The 17,480-nt window shown below is 34.9% G+C and overlaps 1 protein-coding gene across 1 annotated transcript in view; it reads left to right on the forward strand.

Moving 5' to 3' along the window:
* The window catches only part of camk2d1 (calcium/calmodulin-dependent protein kinase (CaM kinase) II delta 1), a 100,097-nt gene that overhangs the window by 67,945 nt on the left and 14,672 nt on the right, over window positions 1-17,480 (forward strand). Inside the window, 7 exon segments of the mRNA XM_071582314.1 lie at window positions 153-225; window positions 3,536-3,638; window positions 7,841-7,924; window positions 9,248-9,408; window positions 10,363-10,405; window positions 12,594-12,628; window positions 15,758-15,817. Of these exon segments, the coding sequence (XP_071438415.1) occupies window positions 153-225; window positions 3,536-3,638; window positions 7,841-7,924; window positions 9,248-9,408; window positions 10,363-10,405; window positions 12,594-12,628; window positions 15,758-15,817 (559 nt within the window).

Here is a 17,480-nt window from a genome sequence, read left to right on the forward strand (position 1 = left end):
ATAATCATGCAACACTGAGACTTAAATTAATGAGAAGACAATTTGGGTCATGTTCATCACCTCTAAGCCAATGCTCCTTTACTCTCAATGCTGTGCACAGATAGTGAGTGTGTGCTTGTCACTAACCCACACCCCCTGGTGTTTGCATGCAGTCATTGCATTCAGCAGATCCTTGAGGCTGTTCTCCACTGCCACCAGATGGGAGTGGTCCATCGTGACCTTAAGGTGAGTAGAGACGCAGAGGGTCTTAAACACCAAGTCCTACTTCTTTGTCCTCTTATACAGATCCAGTATCTTGTAGGGCTACAAATGGCTTATGATATTGCAATTCAAATAATTTGTGATTATACAAGTGCTTAGTAACATGTCTATGTTTGTCTTGGAGATGGGAATCAAGTGATCAGTGGTATAAATGTAAAAAATGAAGCCTACACAGGTTTAGGTGGGAATGGTGTTTTCTGTCCATCTTTAAACCAAATCCACCAAAAGCTCTTGTCAGTGCTAATTTGCCAATCAAATGAGCCAGGTGCAACCAGGAGATTGTTTTCCCTCCTCTTATTATCTTTCCCTGAATTTGCATCAGCCTGAATTCTGCTCAGTGATTGGCTGCTGCCAGAGTTACCATGGTGAACAGTGACTTGCGCCATCAAAAAGAACAAAACAAAAACAATAGATACAAAACAGTAAGTAATATATACTGTATATTTAAAAATATATTGTTTTGTGTAATATAATTTGAAATATCAAAGCTCATTTCTCTCCTACTAGCAACCCTCAAATAATATGTTCTTATTAAAGAAAGAGTTCACCCAAAAATTGAAATATCATTTACTCACCCTCATGTCATTCTAAACCATTTGAATGTACAATCTGTACATTGACCACAGACTGTCAAGGTCTAAAAAATACTCTATAAATAGGCAAAATTGACGCATAGAGGCTGGCTACAAGACAGATATTTGAATATGAACAAGCACAAATGAGATTTAATAGCTGTGGCAAGTTATTTGGAACAACATGAGTGTGTTGTTGGCATAGGCACAACAAAGTAACAAGCGATACATTCTCTTCCATGTTAATCAGAGTTTTTTAAATCCTTACCAGGCATGCCAAGGGACAAATTTGAATCAAACGGCATACAGTTGTGGATGTAGTGTTTCTCCTTCGCTGTTTAGGAATGTCACTTGAAAGCTTGTTAGCAAAAAGGAGGTCTATCTTACCTTGTTATGACTTGTCCAACAATTTAAAGAACTAATCAAACACAGTTGAACCAGCTAATCAAGTCTAGTCTTTAGGATTACTTGAAATAAACAGCGAGGTGTGTTGGAGCAGGGTTGGAACTGATGTCCACAGGAAGGTTGCCCTCGAGGGGCTTGTGTGTTAGCTGAACAAATTGAAGGTTGTAGGATTGGTTTCAAGTTAGCAAAACCAAATCAATCTATTCCATGTTTGTTTGTACCATGACACTGATCCTCAACTTTCTCTGTAAACTTTGATCTTGAGTTCATGAATAACTATGGAGCGAGTGTGCATGAAAGATGTTGGATCTCAGTGGGATGTTTTCCTGGTTAAATCAGTAGCAAACAATCACATGCCGTGAAACAGCAAGAAAGTATTGCTAGAACGTCAGCATGATTCACTTCTCTCTTGTGCCAAAGGTGAATATATTGTTAGAAAAAATATGAAGAATTTAAACCCAGCAAGTAGAAAAGAGTTGTCCTTTAAAAGCTTATTTTATATATCTTATTTTTATTACATATTATCTCTATTTTTATTCATTTAAACTAAAAGCTTAATATACATTTTTAAACTGTAATTGCTCATGTGTAATGAACTGAGGGTATAATTTTACAATTAATATGTCAATCCTAAAATAATTATAATAATCGTTACGATTTTGTCTTTAAAATTCTTTTACTGTTTAGTGACCTTTATTGTGGAGCAAGAAAACCTTGACTTTATTGGTCAGGTATGGCACTTTGCGAATAGCTGATCCAATTTTGGTTTGAGAGATCTCTTACCCAGAACAAAACCTGCTACAGAGTGGGTTAGCCATGGAGCTCCCTGCCAATCATTTACAAGGCCACCATACCCTAGCATAATGTCAGGGCAACTCATTCTCACTCCCAACTTGTCACATATTGACATTTGGTCAAGATCCCTCTCTATCGCTTTTTAACGCTCAGGGTACCCCTATAGCATCAGATGTGCAGGGTGCTCCATTGCTTTCAATAAGAAGCCTTTGGTGTCATACACAGACGTGATGAAATAACATATTAGAGTTTTAATAAATACCTGTAAATAAATATTTATGCAATACATACCTGTAATATTGCCTTTTAAGTGTTTTATGTTGTTGAGAAGTGGGTAGGTTTAGGGTAGGATTGGGGTTAGGGTTGTTTGTAAGGTACGGAAAAGCAATGACTGCATGACAGTTTCAATTGCACTAGCATGTTAGCACCTTGATCTTCCCAAGGCATAAAGTGAATGTTGAAACAACTAACTGCACCTGACAAACTAACCTTGTGTCCTTTGCTAATGTCCTGGTTGTACAATAATCACAAGAAAATGAGTGTTTTTAGTAAAGTTTTGACTTCTCTTTCTAGACTCCCCTGACATAAGAGTGCTAATCAATGTATTGATTATTGGATATTCAGGTCTAAACTTAATAAAAAATATGAAATTAAAAAATAAAAAAACAATACAAATATAATTACTATAAATAATACATTTATGTCAGTAATTGCATATTTAATGAATGTATTACAAGGCTCATATGAAAGGGGTTGTCTGAAGTTTTTTTTAGTTTGTTTGAAGTAGTTCATTAATTGTCTTTCTTTCTTTCTGTCTTTCTTTCAACATTTATAACAAAAATAACATAAACATAATTTGTCATGTGCAGAGTTGAATATTATATAATTATTTCCTCCAGTCTTAATGGGTTATGCAGAGATTGCTAGTGACCTATAACATTTTATGTACAAATTGTGCTTTTTGCAAAGAAATGTAAATATCATTCACATGCATATTATAACATTTATGAGAAATATTGAAAAAAAATCACTTAAACACAAAATGTCTGTTTTCCCCCAGACGATTCTAATGCACCACCATTTGTTTCTAACAATTACATCACAGTTACAACATTGTAGTTTGTGTGATTATTAATTTTTAAATGGGTTTTAAATTAACTGTTTTTGCTCAGTCAAAACATTGTTCAAGTCTGGTCACATAGCTCTTCATGAAGTGCTGCATAACCCTGGAGGCTGTACTGATGTTTTCGGAAGACTTGGTTCAAAATATGTTTTATCAGAGCTTGTCTACTTAAATCATAATTTTAAATCCATTTTAGAAATCTAGGGGAAAAGTCATTATCTTTCTTTTCCTAGTAAAACTGTACATTTTGACCCAAGTCTTCTATGAGACATCAGTCCATTGATGATGAGTGATGTAATTTGTTCTCACATAACACATATAATTTGTATACATTTTCTCAATATATTTTGAAGCTATTGTTTTGTCTGTTACCCAAAAGCCAGAGAATCTTCTCTTGGCCAGCAAACTGAAGGGCGCAGCAGTGAAACTGGCTGATTTTGGGCTGGCTATCGAGGTGCAGGGAGACCAACAAGCGTGGTTTGGTTAGTATTCACCAAATGGCTTAACAGCACTGGTTTAAAAATGTAATATACTAGTACTGTGATGACAAGACAAAATGTGCGGTGACATAATCAGAGAATGTTAAAATGATTATATTTTTTCCAATTAAGATATGGTTATACCTTTATTCTGAAAAAAATAGAGGTGAACCTAGTCCACTTCTATTTAATATTCTTGTATCCCTGTAATCAGCATATTCCAAATAAACTAAGACATGCACATTTTTTTACTGCTTTTCTCTTCTGGTAGTGTTGAAGATGCTGATCAAATTAAATCTAATTACATTATGCAAAAATATTAGTGATAGTTTTTTTGTGTGTGTGTGTTGCTTTAGACTTTGATGTGCTTAACTTATCGGTGTAATTTTCCAATATTTTGTGATGTTAGTGAATGTTATGGGATAGTCTAGGGAGAAAGTGTTTTTTATTATTACTGTCAAATTATGTATGATAAAAAAGTATAATTTTAGAACTTTAATGACTTGTATCATTCAGACACTTCAAGACGTGTTAGTCATTAGTCTGTTATTAATAATCTAAATAGCTTTTGCCTCTTCGCTAGAAATGGCTTTAATTACAGAAAGGATGATGATTATTATTATTATTATTAGGGGTTCAAGCACGTATAGTGCTGAAACCCTATTGTAATTGTTAGGATTTTTTTATTATTATTCATCTGCCCTAAAACTGATCGTGCAGCCCAAACCATAAGGCCTAGAGAGCTGAAACTGTCAGATCGTAGTAGTCTTGACCGCTACTCAGATCCAAAGACTTGCCTCAATCGGTCAAAAGGGGGTGCTACAGGGCAAAAAACTACAATTTCAGACATTGTTGTCCCTAGCCCGTACACCGTTTGTCGTAGACTCAATAATTTGACACTTTTGGAATCCTTGGGTCAACACGAACAAGAGATCTCTTCTCTACGAAGAAATATTCTCTGGACAGTGACTATCAGTAATTATCAAAAAATTTGAAATTTCGATTTTCACACGCAACGGTACACAAAAACGTTCAATGCTAACTTTAGCCAATTGCTAAATTTAGCTATAAATCTTGAACAGAATGAGATATCTTCACCAAACTTGGTACACGTGTACGAGCTCAATCTTTGGTCAAAAAAAAGTTGTGCAGCTCTGCCACTTGGTGGCACTATAAGATGGAAAAAAACATAAAAACGGCTATAACTACGCAACTGTTGGTCCGATCGACTTGAAAATTGGTATGCAGTGTTTTTGTTCAAAGTGGCATAAGTGTCTATTAGGACATTCACGTATATAAAAAAACATGGCCGCCATTGGCCAAAGAATTTTAAGCACCTATTAGACAAGGTTAACGGAGATAGACTGAGAAGAAACTTGATGGGCATGTTTGACTCATGGCCCTAAAGGTCTGTAAGAATTTTGAAAGAAATCAGCCACTGGGGGGCGAAATTGCGTTTTTCAAGTGCTTAAATGATTGTATATTGCAAGATGATTGTATATTGCAAGGTTTTTTCACACATACCCTCAATCTTCATATAATTTGATAGATCTCCTAATGCCGAGCAACTTTGCATCAAGAACCACTGCTGTCAACCAAATGGTTCATTAATTATGATCAATTATGTTAAAAACCTACTTTTGCAAAATAGTCCTAGGTTTTTCACTAAATCTCGATCAAACCACTGCAGCACAATTCTCTGGATTCTCTAGATGAATAATTATTACAAAAAGTTGAATTTTGTCCTTTGGTTAGCTATAATCTGGTAATTTAATAAAGGGGGAGTGGCCAAATATACCCAAAAGCCTATAAAACCTAAACGAAAACTCAAAACTTTACGACACTTGGTGAAAACATGTGTCAGATGACTCGTAATAAGCACGCAAAGTTTCATGGAGATCGGACTATTGGTGGCGCTATAACAGTTAAAAAGGCCTCAAAAACTAAATATTTCTATAGAAAATGACCTCAAATTGTAGAACATGTTCATATATTCACACAAACACTAGATCTTCATTTCATCATTCATATCATATCATATGATAGACTTCCTCATTCTGAACAACTTTGCCTCTGGTACTAATGCTGTCAATCAAATTGTTCATTAAATATCCACAAATATGTTAAAAACTTACTTTTGCGAACTAGTCCTAGGTTTTTCGCTCAATCTCAATCAAACCACTGCAGTAATATTCTCTGGACTCTCTAGATCAATAATTTGTCCTTTTGGTTAACTATAACTAGGTCATTTAGAAAAGGGGCCTGGCCAAATATACCCAGAAGCCTATAAAACCTAAATGCAAACTAAAAACTTTATGAAACTTGGTGAAACCATGTGACAGATGATTCTTAACAAGCATGCAAAGTTTCATGGAGATAGGACCATAGGTGGCGCTATAACAGTTAAAAGGGCCTCAAAAACACAATATCCCTATAGTAAATGTTCTCAAATTGCAGTAAAATGTTCTTCATATCATATGATACATCTACTCATTTTGAACAACTTTGCCTCTAGGATCACTGCTGTCAATCAAACTGTTCTTTAAGTATTTGAGATTATTTTAAAAAACTACTTTTGTAAACTAGTCCTAGATTTTTAACTCAAAATCAATAAAATCAGTACAGTTACTATTCTCTAGACTCTCTAGGTAAATAATTATCAAAAAAATGTTGAACATTTGCATTTGGACGATTATAAACCGGTCATTTCATAATATGTTCTTTACATAGTTCATAGTTCTTTACATAGTGTACCCAAAGGCCTATAAATCCTAAAAGAAAGCCCACTACTTCACAAAACTGTGTAAAATTATGCATGCAACTAAACAAGCATGCAACATTTAAGAGATATTGGGCAAAAAATAACACCATAATAGTTATAAAGGTTAAAAACACAGTGTTGAATTAGAAATTGCATGAAATTGCAATTATAACCACTAGATGGCAGCAGTAGACCACTAATGGACTCATTCAACTCACTAAAACAGCACTGTTCATAGGTTTGATGTATTCAGGCTTAGACATTATTTAGTCACTGTTATAACATTTAAAATCACATTTAGTCAAAGTTGACCATTTTATTCATTCAGACATATCAGTTCTTACAATTATGCCAGATTATGATTACAGTGAAACCTGAAAAATTTCATTCTAAACAAGCATGCAACATTTAAGAGAGATTGGGCAAAAAATAACACCATAATAGTTATAAAGGTTAAAAACACAGTGTTGAATTAGAAATTGCATGAAATTGCAATTATAACCACTAGATGGCAGCAGTAGACCACTAATGGGCTCATTCAACTCACTAAAACAGCACTGTTCATAGGTTTGATGTATTCAGGCTTAGACATTATTTAGTCACTGTTATAACATTTAAAATCACATTTAGTCAAAGTTGACCATTTTATTCATTCAGACATATCAGTTCTTACAATTATGCCAGATTATGATTACAGTGAAACCTGAAAATGACATATATAAATTCTTAAAAAGAGAAGACTTGCAATAAGTATTGTGTCACCTATCATTTATTTCAAATATCTATATCTGCAACAAAATGTAAGTGCATGTATGTCTATGTATGTATGTGTGTGTCTGTGTGTGTGTGTGTGTGTTAGCATGCTTATTGAGTATTAATATAATAGTTTAACCATTTCATTTGTGTGTGTGTGTGTGTTTGTTTGTTTGTGTCTGTGTCTGTCTGTGTGTGTGTGTGTGTGTGTGTGTGTCTGTGAGCCTATTCTCCATATTGGATGTTTTACTGTTAGCCATACATCCAGGTTGGCCAAGACCCTAAAAGCATTCCACCTTAAAGGCCTTAACGTGCTTGAACCCCAGTAATAGCTGCTTGCAGCTACATTTTTTAATAATGTTATTATTATCACTAAGTTTTATGTGGGGGTTGTGTGATTAGTCTTACTTTTGGACAAACCCTGATGGTGTTAGCGTTTAATTACAATGATCTCAAGGGCTTTACACTCAGCTCCAGTTTTCCTCTTTGGTTGCTCTCTCATTATGGGCTTTTTGCCTCTGGGGCTTGATGGGACGTCAGGGACTAAAGTTATTTTAGAATTAGGCTACAATCCAAAGACAAAAATGCCTTAAGTAAATTCTTAAGAGATAATTTAGGGGGAAGTCATTTTGTAGACTGTTTAAAGAAAAAAACCCTCAGGTTTAATTGAGGTCTGTGCTATATTTTGTAGGGTTTGCTGGAACTCCAGGTTATCTGTCTCCTGAGGTGCTGAGGAAGGAGCCTTATGGCAAACCAGTGGACATGTGGGCATGTGGTAGGTTGCTAATCACAAGCATTATGTGGATATTTTCTGCTGCCAATTAAATTGTATTTCTGTACATAATGTTTATAACATAACATATCCTTTGCTTTATAGTCCGAAGTGTACTCAGAATTGTTTTCACTAAATAATTATATCTGAATTGGCGAAAGAAAATCAATAAATATACATGTATGTACATTAAGTACATTAGAGTTCAGTATACTCAATATATAATTATAAATGGAGAGTTACAGTTTGATTGCAACAGTTGACATGTTTTATTCAGTTAAATTTTGTTGCCACTATGGTGATCATAATGGGCCAGCTGTCTAAATAAAATACGTTTTCATCTGATTTGCAAGCTTGCCATAAGTCTCTTGCAGTGAATATTTGATAAAGTGTGAAATGAAATCCAGAATAATATGAGAGTGGATGAACTCATGAGTAACCAGTTAGCAAATTATGTTTTCTATACTTGCTGTAATAGCAAAATCATCGTAATTCTGTAATTTAATGAGCAAACAATTGTATTAAAAGGAGCACAGTTTTAAACCGGTATCTGAACTTAAATTTGTTCAGATAGGGAAAAAAAGAGCTCTATTTGGATATCCCAGTAAAATCACACTTGAAAAATTACTCTCACAAAATTAAACATACAAAGTATGTCTATCAATAAGTCTGATCATGATTATTTATATATTCCGTTTTTTTTTAACATACATATTCAGACTTTGTGACTATCTGCACCCCTACTGTCTTCTAGCCATTTAGAATTTACTAAATTATAAAATTACTTTAGTTTTGGGTGGTTGGTAAGCAGTCTGTGGGTGGTCCATGGTCTCAGTCTGAGGCTGGAACTGTCTATCTTTTATATAATATATATTAATATTGGAGTTGCCAAATCAAAGTTCGGACTTAAATCCGATTGAGATGATGTGGCATGAGCTTAAACAGTCCATTCATGCTCGAAAACCCTCCAATGTGGCTGAATTAAAACAATTCTGCAAAGAAGGGTGGGCCAAAATTCCTCCACAGCGATGTGACAGACTCATTGCCAGTTATCGCAAATGCTTGATTGCAGTTGTTGCTGCAAAGGGTGGCACAACCAGTTATAAGATTTAGGGGGCAATTACTTTTTCACGTAGGCCCAGGCAGGTTTGGACAGCTTTTTCCCTTAATAAATGAAATCATCATTTAAAAACAGCATTTTGTATTTACTTGCATTATATTTGTGAAATAAAAAAATTTGTTTGATCTGAATCTTTTAAGTGTGACAAATATGCACAAAATAAGGACACACCACTGTACATGCATTTTTTTAAATTTCTTGAATAGGTGTTATTCTGTACATCCTTCTTGTGGGTTACCCTCCTTTCTGGGATGAAGACCAACATCGACTTTACCAGCAGATCAAAGCTGGTGCATATGATGTAAGATTTCTTAAACAGATATACAGTATATCATATATAAGTTACGTAACAATAGCATACTCGATTCTTTAAGAAATGCTGAATATGCTTCATTTATGCTTCTTACAATGCTAGATATTGTCCTGACACATTTACATTTTCAATTGACCTCATTCAACTATTTATCTACATTTGAGACTCTCTGACAGTTAATCAAGAGAAAGCAACACCGATGTAGTAACTCAATGCAAATCATAATTTTGTGTAGTTTATTTTGTGTTAGGCAAATCATACTTTTCCGTCAGAGAGTGAAGAAGAAGGTAACAGAGAATGAGCAGTTCATTGGCTTCTGTCCAGCTTGGCTCAGATGAGACTAAATTATTTCCCTAAACGCGCTTCTATACATTGCCTCATCTGGCTTCTTTGGACCTGATCTTCTGAAAGGCTCCATCTTTTATTGATAGGACATTCAGAATTTTTATTCATGCAGAATAGTACATTTATAATGCAGCAGCATCACTTTAGACAAATTTTTGGTTTTCAGTCATGTATTTGCACCGGACATTTTGGGCCCTATCACACACTCGGCGCAATGTGGCGCCAGTCAACTGAAATGGACTGCGCCAACAAAAACCTGGTTAAACCTGGCGCAATAGTTTTTTTTAATTTAAAGACCGCATTATTATAGGTGGGTCCACAGCACGCGTACACTCTGCTTATTACAATTTGAATCTCTATAAGAGTTGGATGGAGGGTAAGGGTTGAATTTGTATTGAAGGTTATAAAGATAATTGTTATACTGTATTTAGAATAGTGTGCATTATATACAAAAAGAGCAGGACCATTAAGTAAAAAAAATAATTTAAATTTTTGTTTCATGTTGACTTTTTTGTCTACTTGGGTTTTTAGCCTGAATTACATCATTTAAAATGCTTACCTAGATTAATCGTTATCCACTAGCATTGACTAATATTTTACACAGCTACCAAGACTCATGATTAAGTTGATCTTTGCCTTTCTGTTCTTTCTGGACTGTTTTAGGGTGCTATCCTTACTACAATGCTTGCTACACGGAACTTCTCAAGTAAGAAACTCTCTTCAGTTTACTTTGCATTTGCTTTTTAATAGTTGTTCTTCGAATCATGTCAAAAGGTTGAAGTTATGCTCTTTTTATATTTGAGAATATGTTAAGCATCTTAGATAATACAGAAGATTTTAACATTTTCATTGCAGAAGGGCTGTAAAATTAGCCAGTTTAAAGGGGTCCTATTATGCTTTTTCACTTTGTTTAATTTTAGTCAGTGTGTATGTTTGGGCATTCTCAAAGTCCACTCCAAAGGGAGATATTTCGTTTTTTAAAAATCCCTTTTCAAGAACTACAACGAACGGCTCGTTTGGACTACAGCGTTTGTTTTTCGGGTTTTGTGATATCACAAAGCGGCTCATTGGAATATCATTACAAAGAATTCCCGCCTACATAAATTCTTTCTAGCGAGGTTGTGGTTAGAATGCTTGGTTGAGTGAGTGCATCAGACGAGATGACGAAGAAGAAGTGCTGCTGCAGAGTTAGTGCATCAGAGAAAACCAAGAAGAAGAAGAGCTGCTGTGCTGTAGCTTCAAATTTTCGGCATGCCTGGAACAATTCTTACAAGTATAACACGACGTAGCTGGTCGCCGCGGATAGACGTCGAACGGCGCTGCCGGTGTGCCTACACTCATAGAAAATAATGTATTTGAATTTTAAAGATCTGGCGTGATGCTGCGCTTCTCGTCCGGTGCGCGACCGCCTAAAACGCTGTTTTTTTCACCTCCGTGCCAAACGTCTTTGTTTGGGCTTCCGAAAGCGGATGATGTCAGGAAACAGTGGTTGCAATTGATTTTTTAACTCTGTCCCAGAGCATTATAACCCCAATTTGCTATTGTGTGCTGCGTCAGTGTGTATGTTTGGGCATTCTCAAAGTCCACTCCAAAGGGAGATATTTCGTTTTTTAAAAATCCCTTTTCAAGAACTACAACGAACGGCTCGTTTGGACTACAGCGTTTGTTTTTCGGGTTTTGTGATATCACAAAGCGGCTCATTGGAATATCATTACAAAGAATTCCCGCCTACATAAATTCTTTCTAGCGAGGTTGTGGTTAGAACGCTTGGTTGAGTGAGTGCATCAGACGAGATGACGAAGAAGAAGTGCTGCTGCAGAGTTAGTGCATCAGAGAAAACCAAGAAGAAGAAGAGCTGCTGTGCTGTAGCTTCAAATTTTCGGCATGCCTGGAACAATTCTTACAAGTATAACACGACGTAGCTGGTCGCCGCGGATAGACGTCGAACGGCGCTGCCGGTGTGCCTACACTCATAGAAAATAATGTATTTGAATTTTAAAGACGTGGCGCGACGCGATGCTGTGCTTCTCATCTGGTGCGCGACAAAAAGCTTTTGTTGAAAGACGGAGCAAGGGGCGTTGCAGTACTGAAACACCGTCTAAGCTGTTCGCCAATCACAACGCACTGGGACAGCAAACCAATCACAACACATTTTGTTTTTCGGAAGGTATCAAAGCCGTAAGAAATCGAGCCGTTTGTGCCAGCCTGGGGAGAAAGGTATTTTAATAATGTAAATTATGTGAAAAATAATGCATTGTTCGAACCACCAAGCATGAGAGCATGTTCTAGTACACCCCCAAAACAACATCAAGACTTTGTAAAAGAGCATAATAGGACCCCTTTAAGGTCAGAATGGTCTTGTCCAATTACTAAACTGTAAAAGGCTAGGATTTAATTAAATAAAATGTTAGTGTGCAAATAAAATGTTAATAGTACATAGTAAATGGGCTATTTCAGTGTCATGTTTGTCTTTTTGTGCTATTAGCTTGTGATGTCCAAAGCACCAGCAAAATTACATATTTATCATATCATGGTTCAAAAAGCAATCACAATGCATATCAAAATAATCACAATTTGAATTCTTATTATTAAATTGTACAGCCCTGTAACAAAGTGTTTCAAAAGTAGCATTTCACTGTATAGTACATATTTTTGTTTGTCTTATTACAAAATCAGGATCTTGCTGACACAAAAAAATATTATTAATATTATGCAAATATTTGATTATGATTCATTCAGGGGATTTGATTTTTGAGGCCAATGGATCATGAGTGCACAGTGATTGAAAATGTCATATGTACTATTTTAGACATTAAACACTAATCCTGTCTGCCCCTAACCCTTTCCTTTTATCCCACTTTGTTCCCAATTATTCTTTTCATTTCACTCAACAGGCAAGAATCCATACAAGAAACCTGATGGTGTTAAGGTAGGTTACTGTATATAAGCTAAGTATTAAACTTTGAAACATACAATATGTGCCATGGACATGAACCATTATTGTCTATCAAATGACAAAAAGTGTGACAAAAAAAAATATCAAGAATATTAATTAGGTGACATTAATTGTATTTAGTTACTGATTTGTGGGAGGTAAATGGACATGAACCATAGTCGTATTCCCACTATGTGTATGAACTGATGCTGCACCCCTGGACCTACACTAAATATATAACACAGAGCTGTTTTGTTTGGTTCCTGGTCAGCAACTGCACATGCACGTTTGTTTAGCGTGTTTAATGAGTGAGCATGTGCATACATTAGTTATCTTTTGGGTAATGGCTTCAGAAAGCATTTCTGGAGGATGGGTCAGCTCCAGTGGGGACATATATAGACATTTCTTTTTTTAGTTTGATTGGGTATGTAGGACTATGCATATAATGTATATCTGTCCTACAATCCTGTAGCACCTTTTTTATAAACAATGCGCATTGCCTTTTTTATAAACAATTCTCATTGTCTACATACTTGTTTGATTTCAGTATTCACATTATTAAAAAAAATTGTACTCTCCCTTTTTAAATAAAATAGATAAGACTCTTCAGTTCTTGAGGTCCAGCATTTAGGGTCACTGAGTAACCCATATCTTTACATCTCACACTCCAATTCACTGTTGTCTCTCCAACTGATTCATATAGCTAACACATGGGTTGTGCCTTTCAAACCATGTGAAAGCAGTGTTAATCAGTGCTGAATGAGTTTGGAATAGTGTTTTAAGTTATAGGCTGTATCCAAATTTTATTCAAGATTAGGTATGAAGTGTCTGAAATTATCAAAGTAGGCCTATGTTGGAAGAACTTGTCAAATGGGCCTTGATTTTTAGGGGATTATTAAAAATTGTCCAAATCCCCCCCCCCCCCCCCCCCCCCCCAAAAAAAACTTGGTTTTGAGAATAATGCATTATGGTGGTATGAAATCTGTAAATTTTTGTAGCAATTTGTTGTAGCGAGAAGGCTAATTGTGTGTGTGTGTGTATATATGCAGAAAAAGCTGGGTATGTTTATAGTAGTTGCAAGTTAGTTATAAGTTCATTATGCAGTAATATGGAAATCTGTATGGTATGGGAGATATGAAATCTTTGTTTTGTTAAATGGTATGAAATGTTTTGTTACATTTATAACAGTTTGGTTTTAGAGAAAAGCCTTGACCGGGTTTAAGATTTTGGTTGTTATATTGCCCACCCTTGGACAGATTAACTGATTTCATCCCGTGTTTTAATAGGGTTACAAACTCTTTTCATGACTTAAACTGAGTTACTTAAACCGAAGTTAGTGTGTCTGAGACTGAGGATTATGTCAAACAGCAGAAGTGTATTTTCCTTTCCCCTTACTGTCCTCCAGATTCTGTTCTGTCAGTGCTGTCATGTTTCACATTTCAGGCAACAGTATATTGACCGTGCATCTTGAAACATGGTCTTCACACTTGTACTCCACACAACAGAAACGGAAAAGTTATTTATTTGAAAAAGTAACTAATTAGAATTAATTAGTTACTTTTTCAAAAGTACTTTTACTAAAAAGTAACAATTAGAATTGTTTTACTTTAAATAATCTGATTATGTAACATTCATTACTTGTAATGTGTATAAACCGTAATACTCGGGTCTGGGCTTTGAACTGGGCTCTATTCCCAATAGAGTCTGTATACCACTTTTTTAGCTCACTGCGTTCACATGGGTATTGTCAATATAGAACAGAAAAAAACCCTCCAAAAACTAAATTCTCATTGCATGTCATTGCATGGGGTAGCATTAACATTTGTTTTTAATGGAATAGCTAAAACTCTTAATTATAAGAGAAGGCCCACATATATAGCGCAAAAGTATACTAATACAGTCTCTTTGTCCCAATCAAACATGGCAAAGCTGAAAAAAAAATGTTTATGTAGACAAAGTTTTAATGTTTTTCCTGTTATATACAGTATGCTTTGATAAAAGCATTTCCTTTTCATGAGAGGATAAGAATATTGTTGCCACAGTTTTTGCTCCAGAATGAGAAATGCATCATCTGATAGCATGGTGATAATAAGGGTTTATTTTTATATTTTACTATATCTAACTGCAGAAAAGGAAGCCTAACTCTACAGAAGTTGCATTGGTGAGATGTGCTAGTTATAATAATCTCATTATTTGTATAATTCTCTAGTTACTAGTACTGTAATTCTCTTCTTTATAGCTCAGTTTTAGATATAGACTGAAAACCTTTTCAGTTGTATACTGTTCTTTGGTAAAATTCTGGATTATGTACTAGTGTAGAACATCCAAGTTTTTAATATCATAAGGACCCAAGGCATGATGCCTATAAAAATGTATTACATGTCTGCTTCATATCCTTTATGGTTTTCTTCATTGATCCCAACAGCAAAATAGGGGTAGGTTTAATTGGCTTAAGAAGAATGAAAAGCATATTAACATGATTGTTACTGGAATATTATATTCAGGGTTACTTTAAATTCAGTTAGATTATAGTCTCTGTAGTCTGATAGGGAACACTGTATGTATTTAATAGGAGTGTGTATTTCTTTTTCTTTGTCTTCTTAAAAACATGTATAATCCATAAAAAAATTATGACTGCTTCAATAGAAGAGGATTTTGAGAGGTTTGGTCAGATAATTTGATGCCAATGAAAAGTCTTTGCTGCGTCATGCTGTTTAATGATCTAGTTGTTTCCCTGGGAATCTGTGAATTACATGAAGTCCTCTACAAGATTATTCTGTTGCAAACATTACAAGTCAGACTTTTATGCCTGTTAGACTTTTATGGCTTTTAAATAACTTGTCATTTCCACAGCATAATTCAGACAGAATTGTAAATGCCATTTTGCATAAATGACTGTTTCCAATGAAAAAACTAATTATTTGACGGTCCAATTTTGCTGCAGTTGAGGAATAGTTCATTGTGATTATGATCAAATATGCAAATTAACTATTCCTTAAACATCCATGTAATGCAAGCTGTGTAATATCAGTTCAGTTTTTACATTTTAGATTAATAGAATTTGACATTTCCCTTGCTGTTCTAAAGCTTTGCTTGTCTGCCTCTGTCCCCTCCCACCTATAGATCAACAACAAAACCAACGTAATCACCAGCCCTAAAGAACCTGCCCCCTCTCCTGCTCTGGTATTTTGTTTGTATGACTGTTTGTCAGTTGCTTTTTCTTACCACTGGCTTCACATTTCTCTCTTTTTCTTTCTTTGTTGGCATGCCCTTTCTCTTTTAAATCAATTCAGCACCTTCTTCGTGTGTGAAATCCTGCATTAAAATAATGCAGTCTGTCAAATAATTAGCAATATTCTGAAAGTGTGGGTATGTATTCTGCATTGATATATCAATGCAGAGAGAATAATTCCAAAGTATTTCAAATAATGGTAACAATTACTGTGACAAATGTGTACTGTGGACTAGAGTGCTAAATGAAGTATTATGTTTTATTTTGTTTGTATTAAAACATTCAAGTAAACGTATAAATAAGCAGATATATTTATAATTTCTTAAATATAGAACAGTTATATTTAATAATTCAATGATTTTATATAGGCTATACTTTATTTAATGGTTGAGTTTTTAAAAAAACCTAAAATGCTTAATCGGATATGTCCATTGGTGTCATTAGTCTATGCATATGCAAGTTCCATGTAGTCATTAATCAGTAATCATTAACACTGTGTGTTCAAAGAACACCTGAGTGGGGTACTAAATAAATAGACTGCTCCATTGTACAGCTGTTTTTACAGGGTGTAATATATTTACAGACCATATTTGAAATGTTTGAAAGCAATGTACAAGATTTTTTCCAGCAAATTTCTAGCTGTTTGCAAATTTGTAATGCTGATAGTTTAGTAAGGGTTTTGTGCTTGTTACTGATTACCCCACAATAAGAAACGTTTTCATGTTCTTAAAATTGACCTTATAGAGTGTATTTTGGGGAGGTTCACTTCATGCTGTGCTCAAGGCCTCTCCGTGTAACCTTTGACCGGTGCTTGTGTGTTTGCTAACTGACTATTCTTTCCTTGTGCATACATGAGCTAACCATGCTTTTAAAAGGTGCATCATTGTGTGTTAAAGGGTTAGTTCACCCAAAAATTTAAATTACACCATGTTTTACTCACACTCAACTTAAGGCATGCTAGTTGTATATGACTTTCTTCTTTAAGATGAATCCAATCGGAGTTATATTAAAACTTGTCCTGGCTCTTCCAAGCGTTAGAATGGGTGTAGGCGGGTGTTTTTGTTCAACAGTCCAAAATTAGTTAAATAAAGCACGCGCATCCATAATAAAATGTGCATCCGGGGGTCAATAAAGGCCTCCTGTAGTGAATCCATGCGTTTTTGTAAAAAAAAAAAAATAATCCATATGTAAAATGATATAATGCGCATTTCAATATGAATGGATGTGCTTTATTTGGCTACTTTTGGACTGTTGAACAAAAACACCCGCCTACCCCCATTCTAACACTTGGAAGAGCCATAAATGCTGGACTCATGGATGAGTTTTATTTATTCTAGACATTTCCTGCACACATTATTATTATTATTATTATTAGAATAGTACCATATTTTAGAATAAAAGTCATCAAAACTCTGAAATAACACAAATGAAAGTTTGTGAAGTTTGTAGTGAGCAAAAATGTTGAATAAATCAAGACCAACTTATTCATAGTAGCCATCATTTGTTAAGATTCTAGTTCTGCTCACTGTTCTTTTCTTAACATGATTCGCGAGGTTCATCAAATATATATATATATATATATATATATATATATATATATATATATATATATAT

Source organism: Sinocyclocheilus grahami, unplaced genomic scaffold (assembly GCF_001515645.1).
Source record: "Sinocyclocheilus grahami isolate Dianchi unplaced genomic scaffold, SAMN03320097.WGS_v1.1 scaffold702.1, whole genome shotgun sequence".
NCBI classification, from domain to species: Eukaryota; Metazoa; Chordata; class Actinopteri; order Cypriniformes; family Cyprinidae; genus Sinocyclocheilus; species Sinocyclocheilus grahami.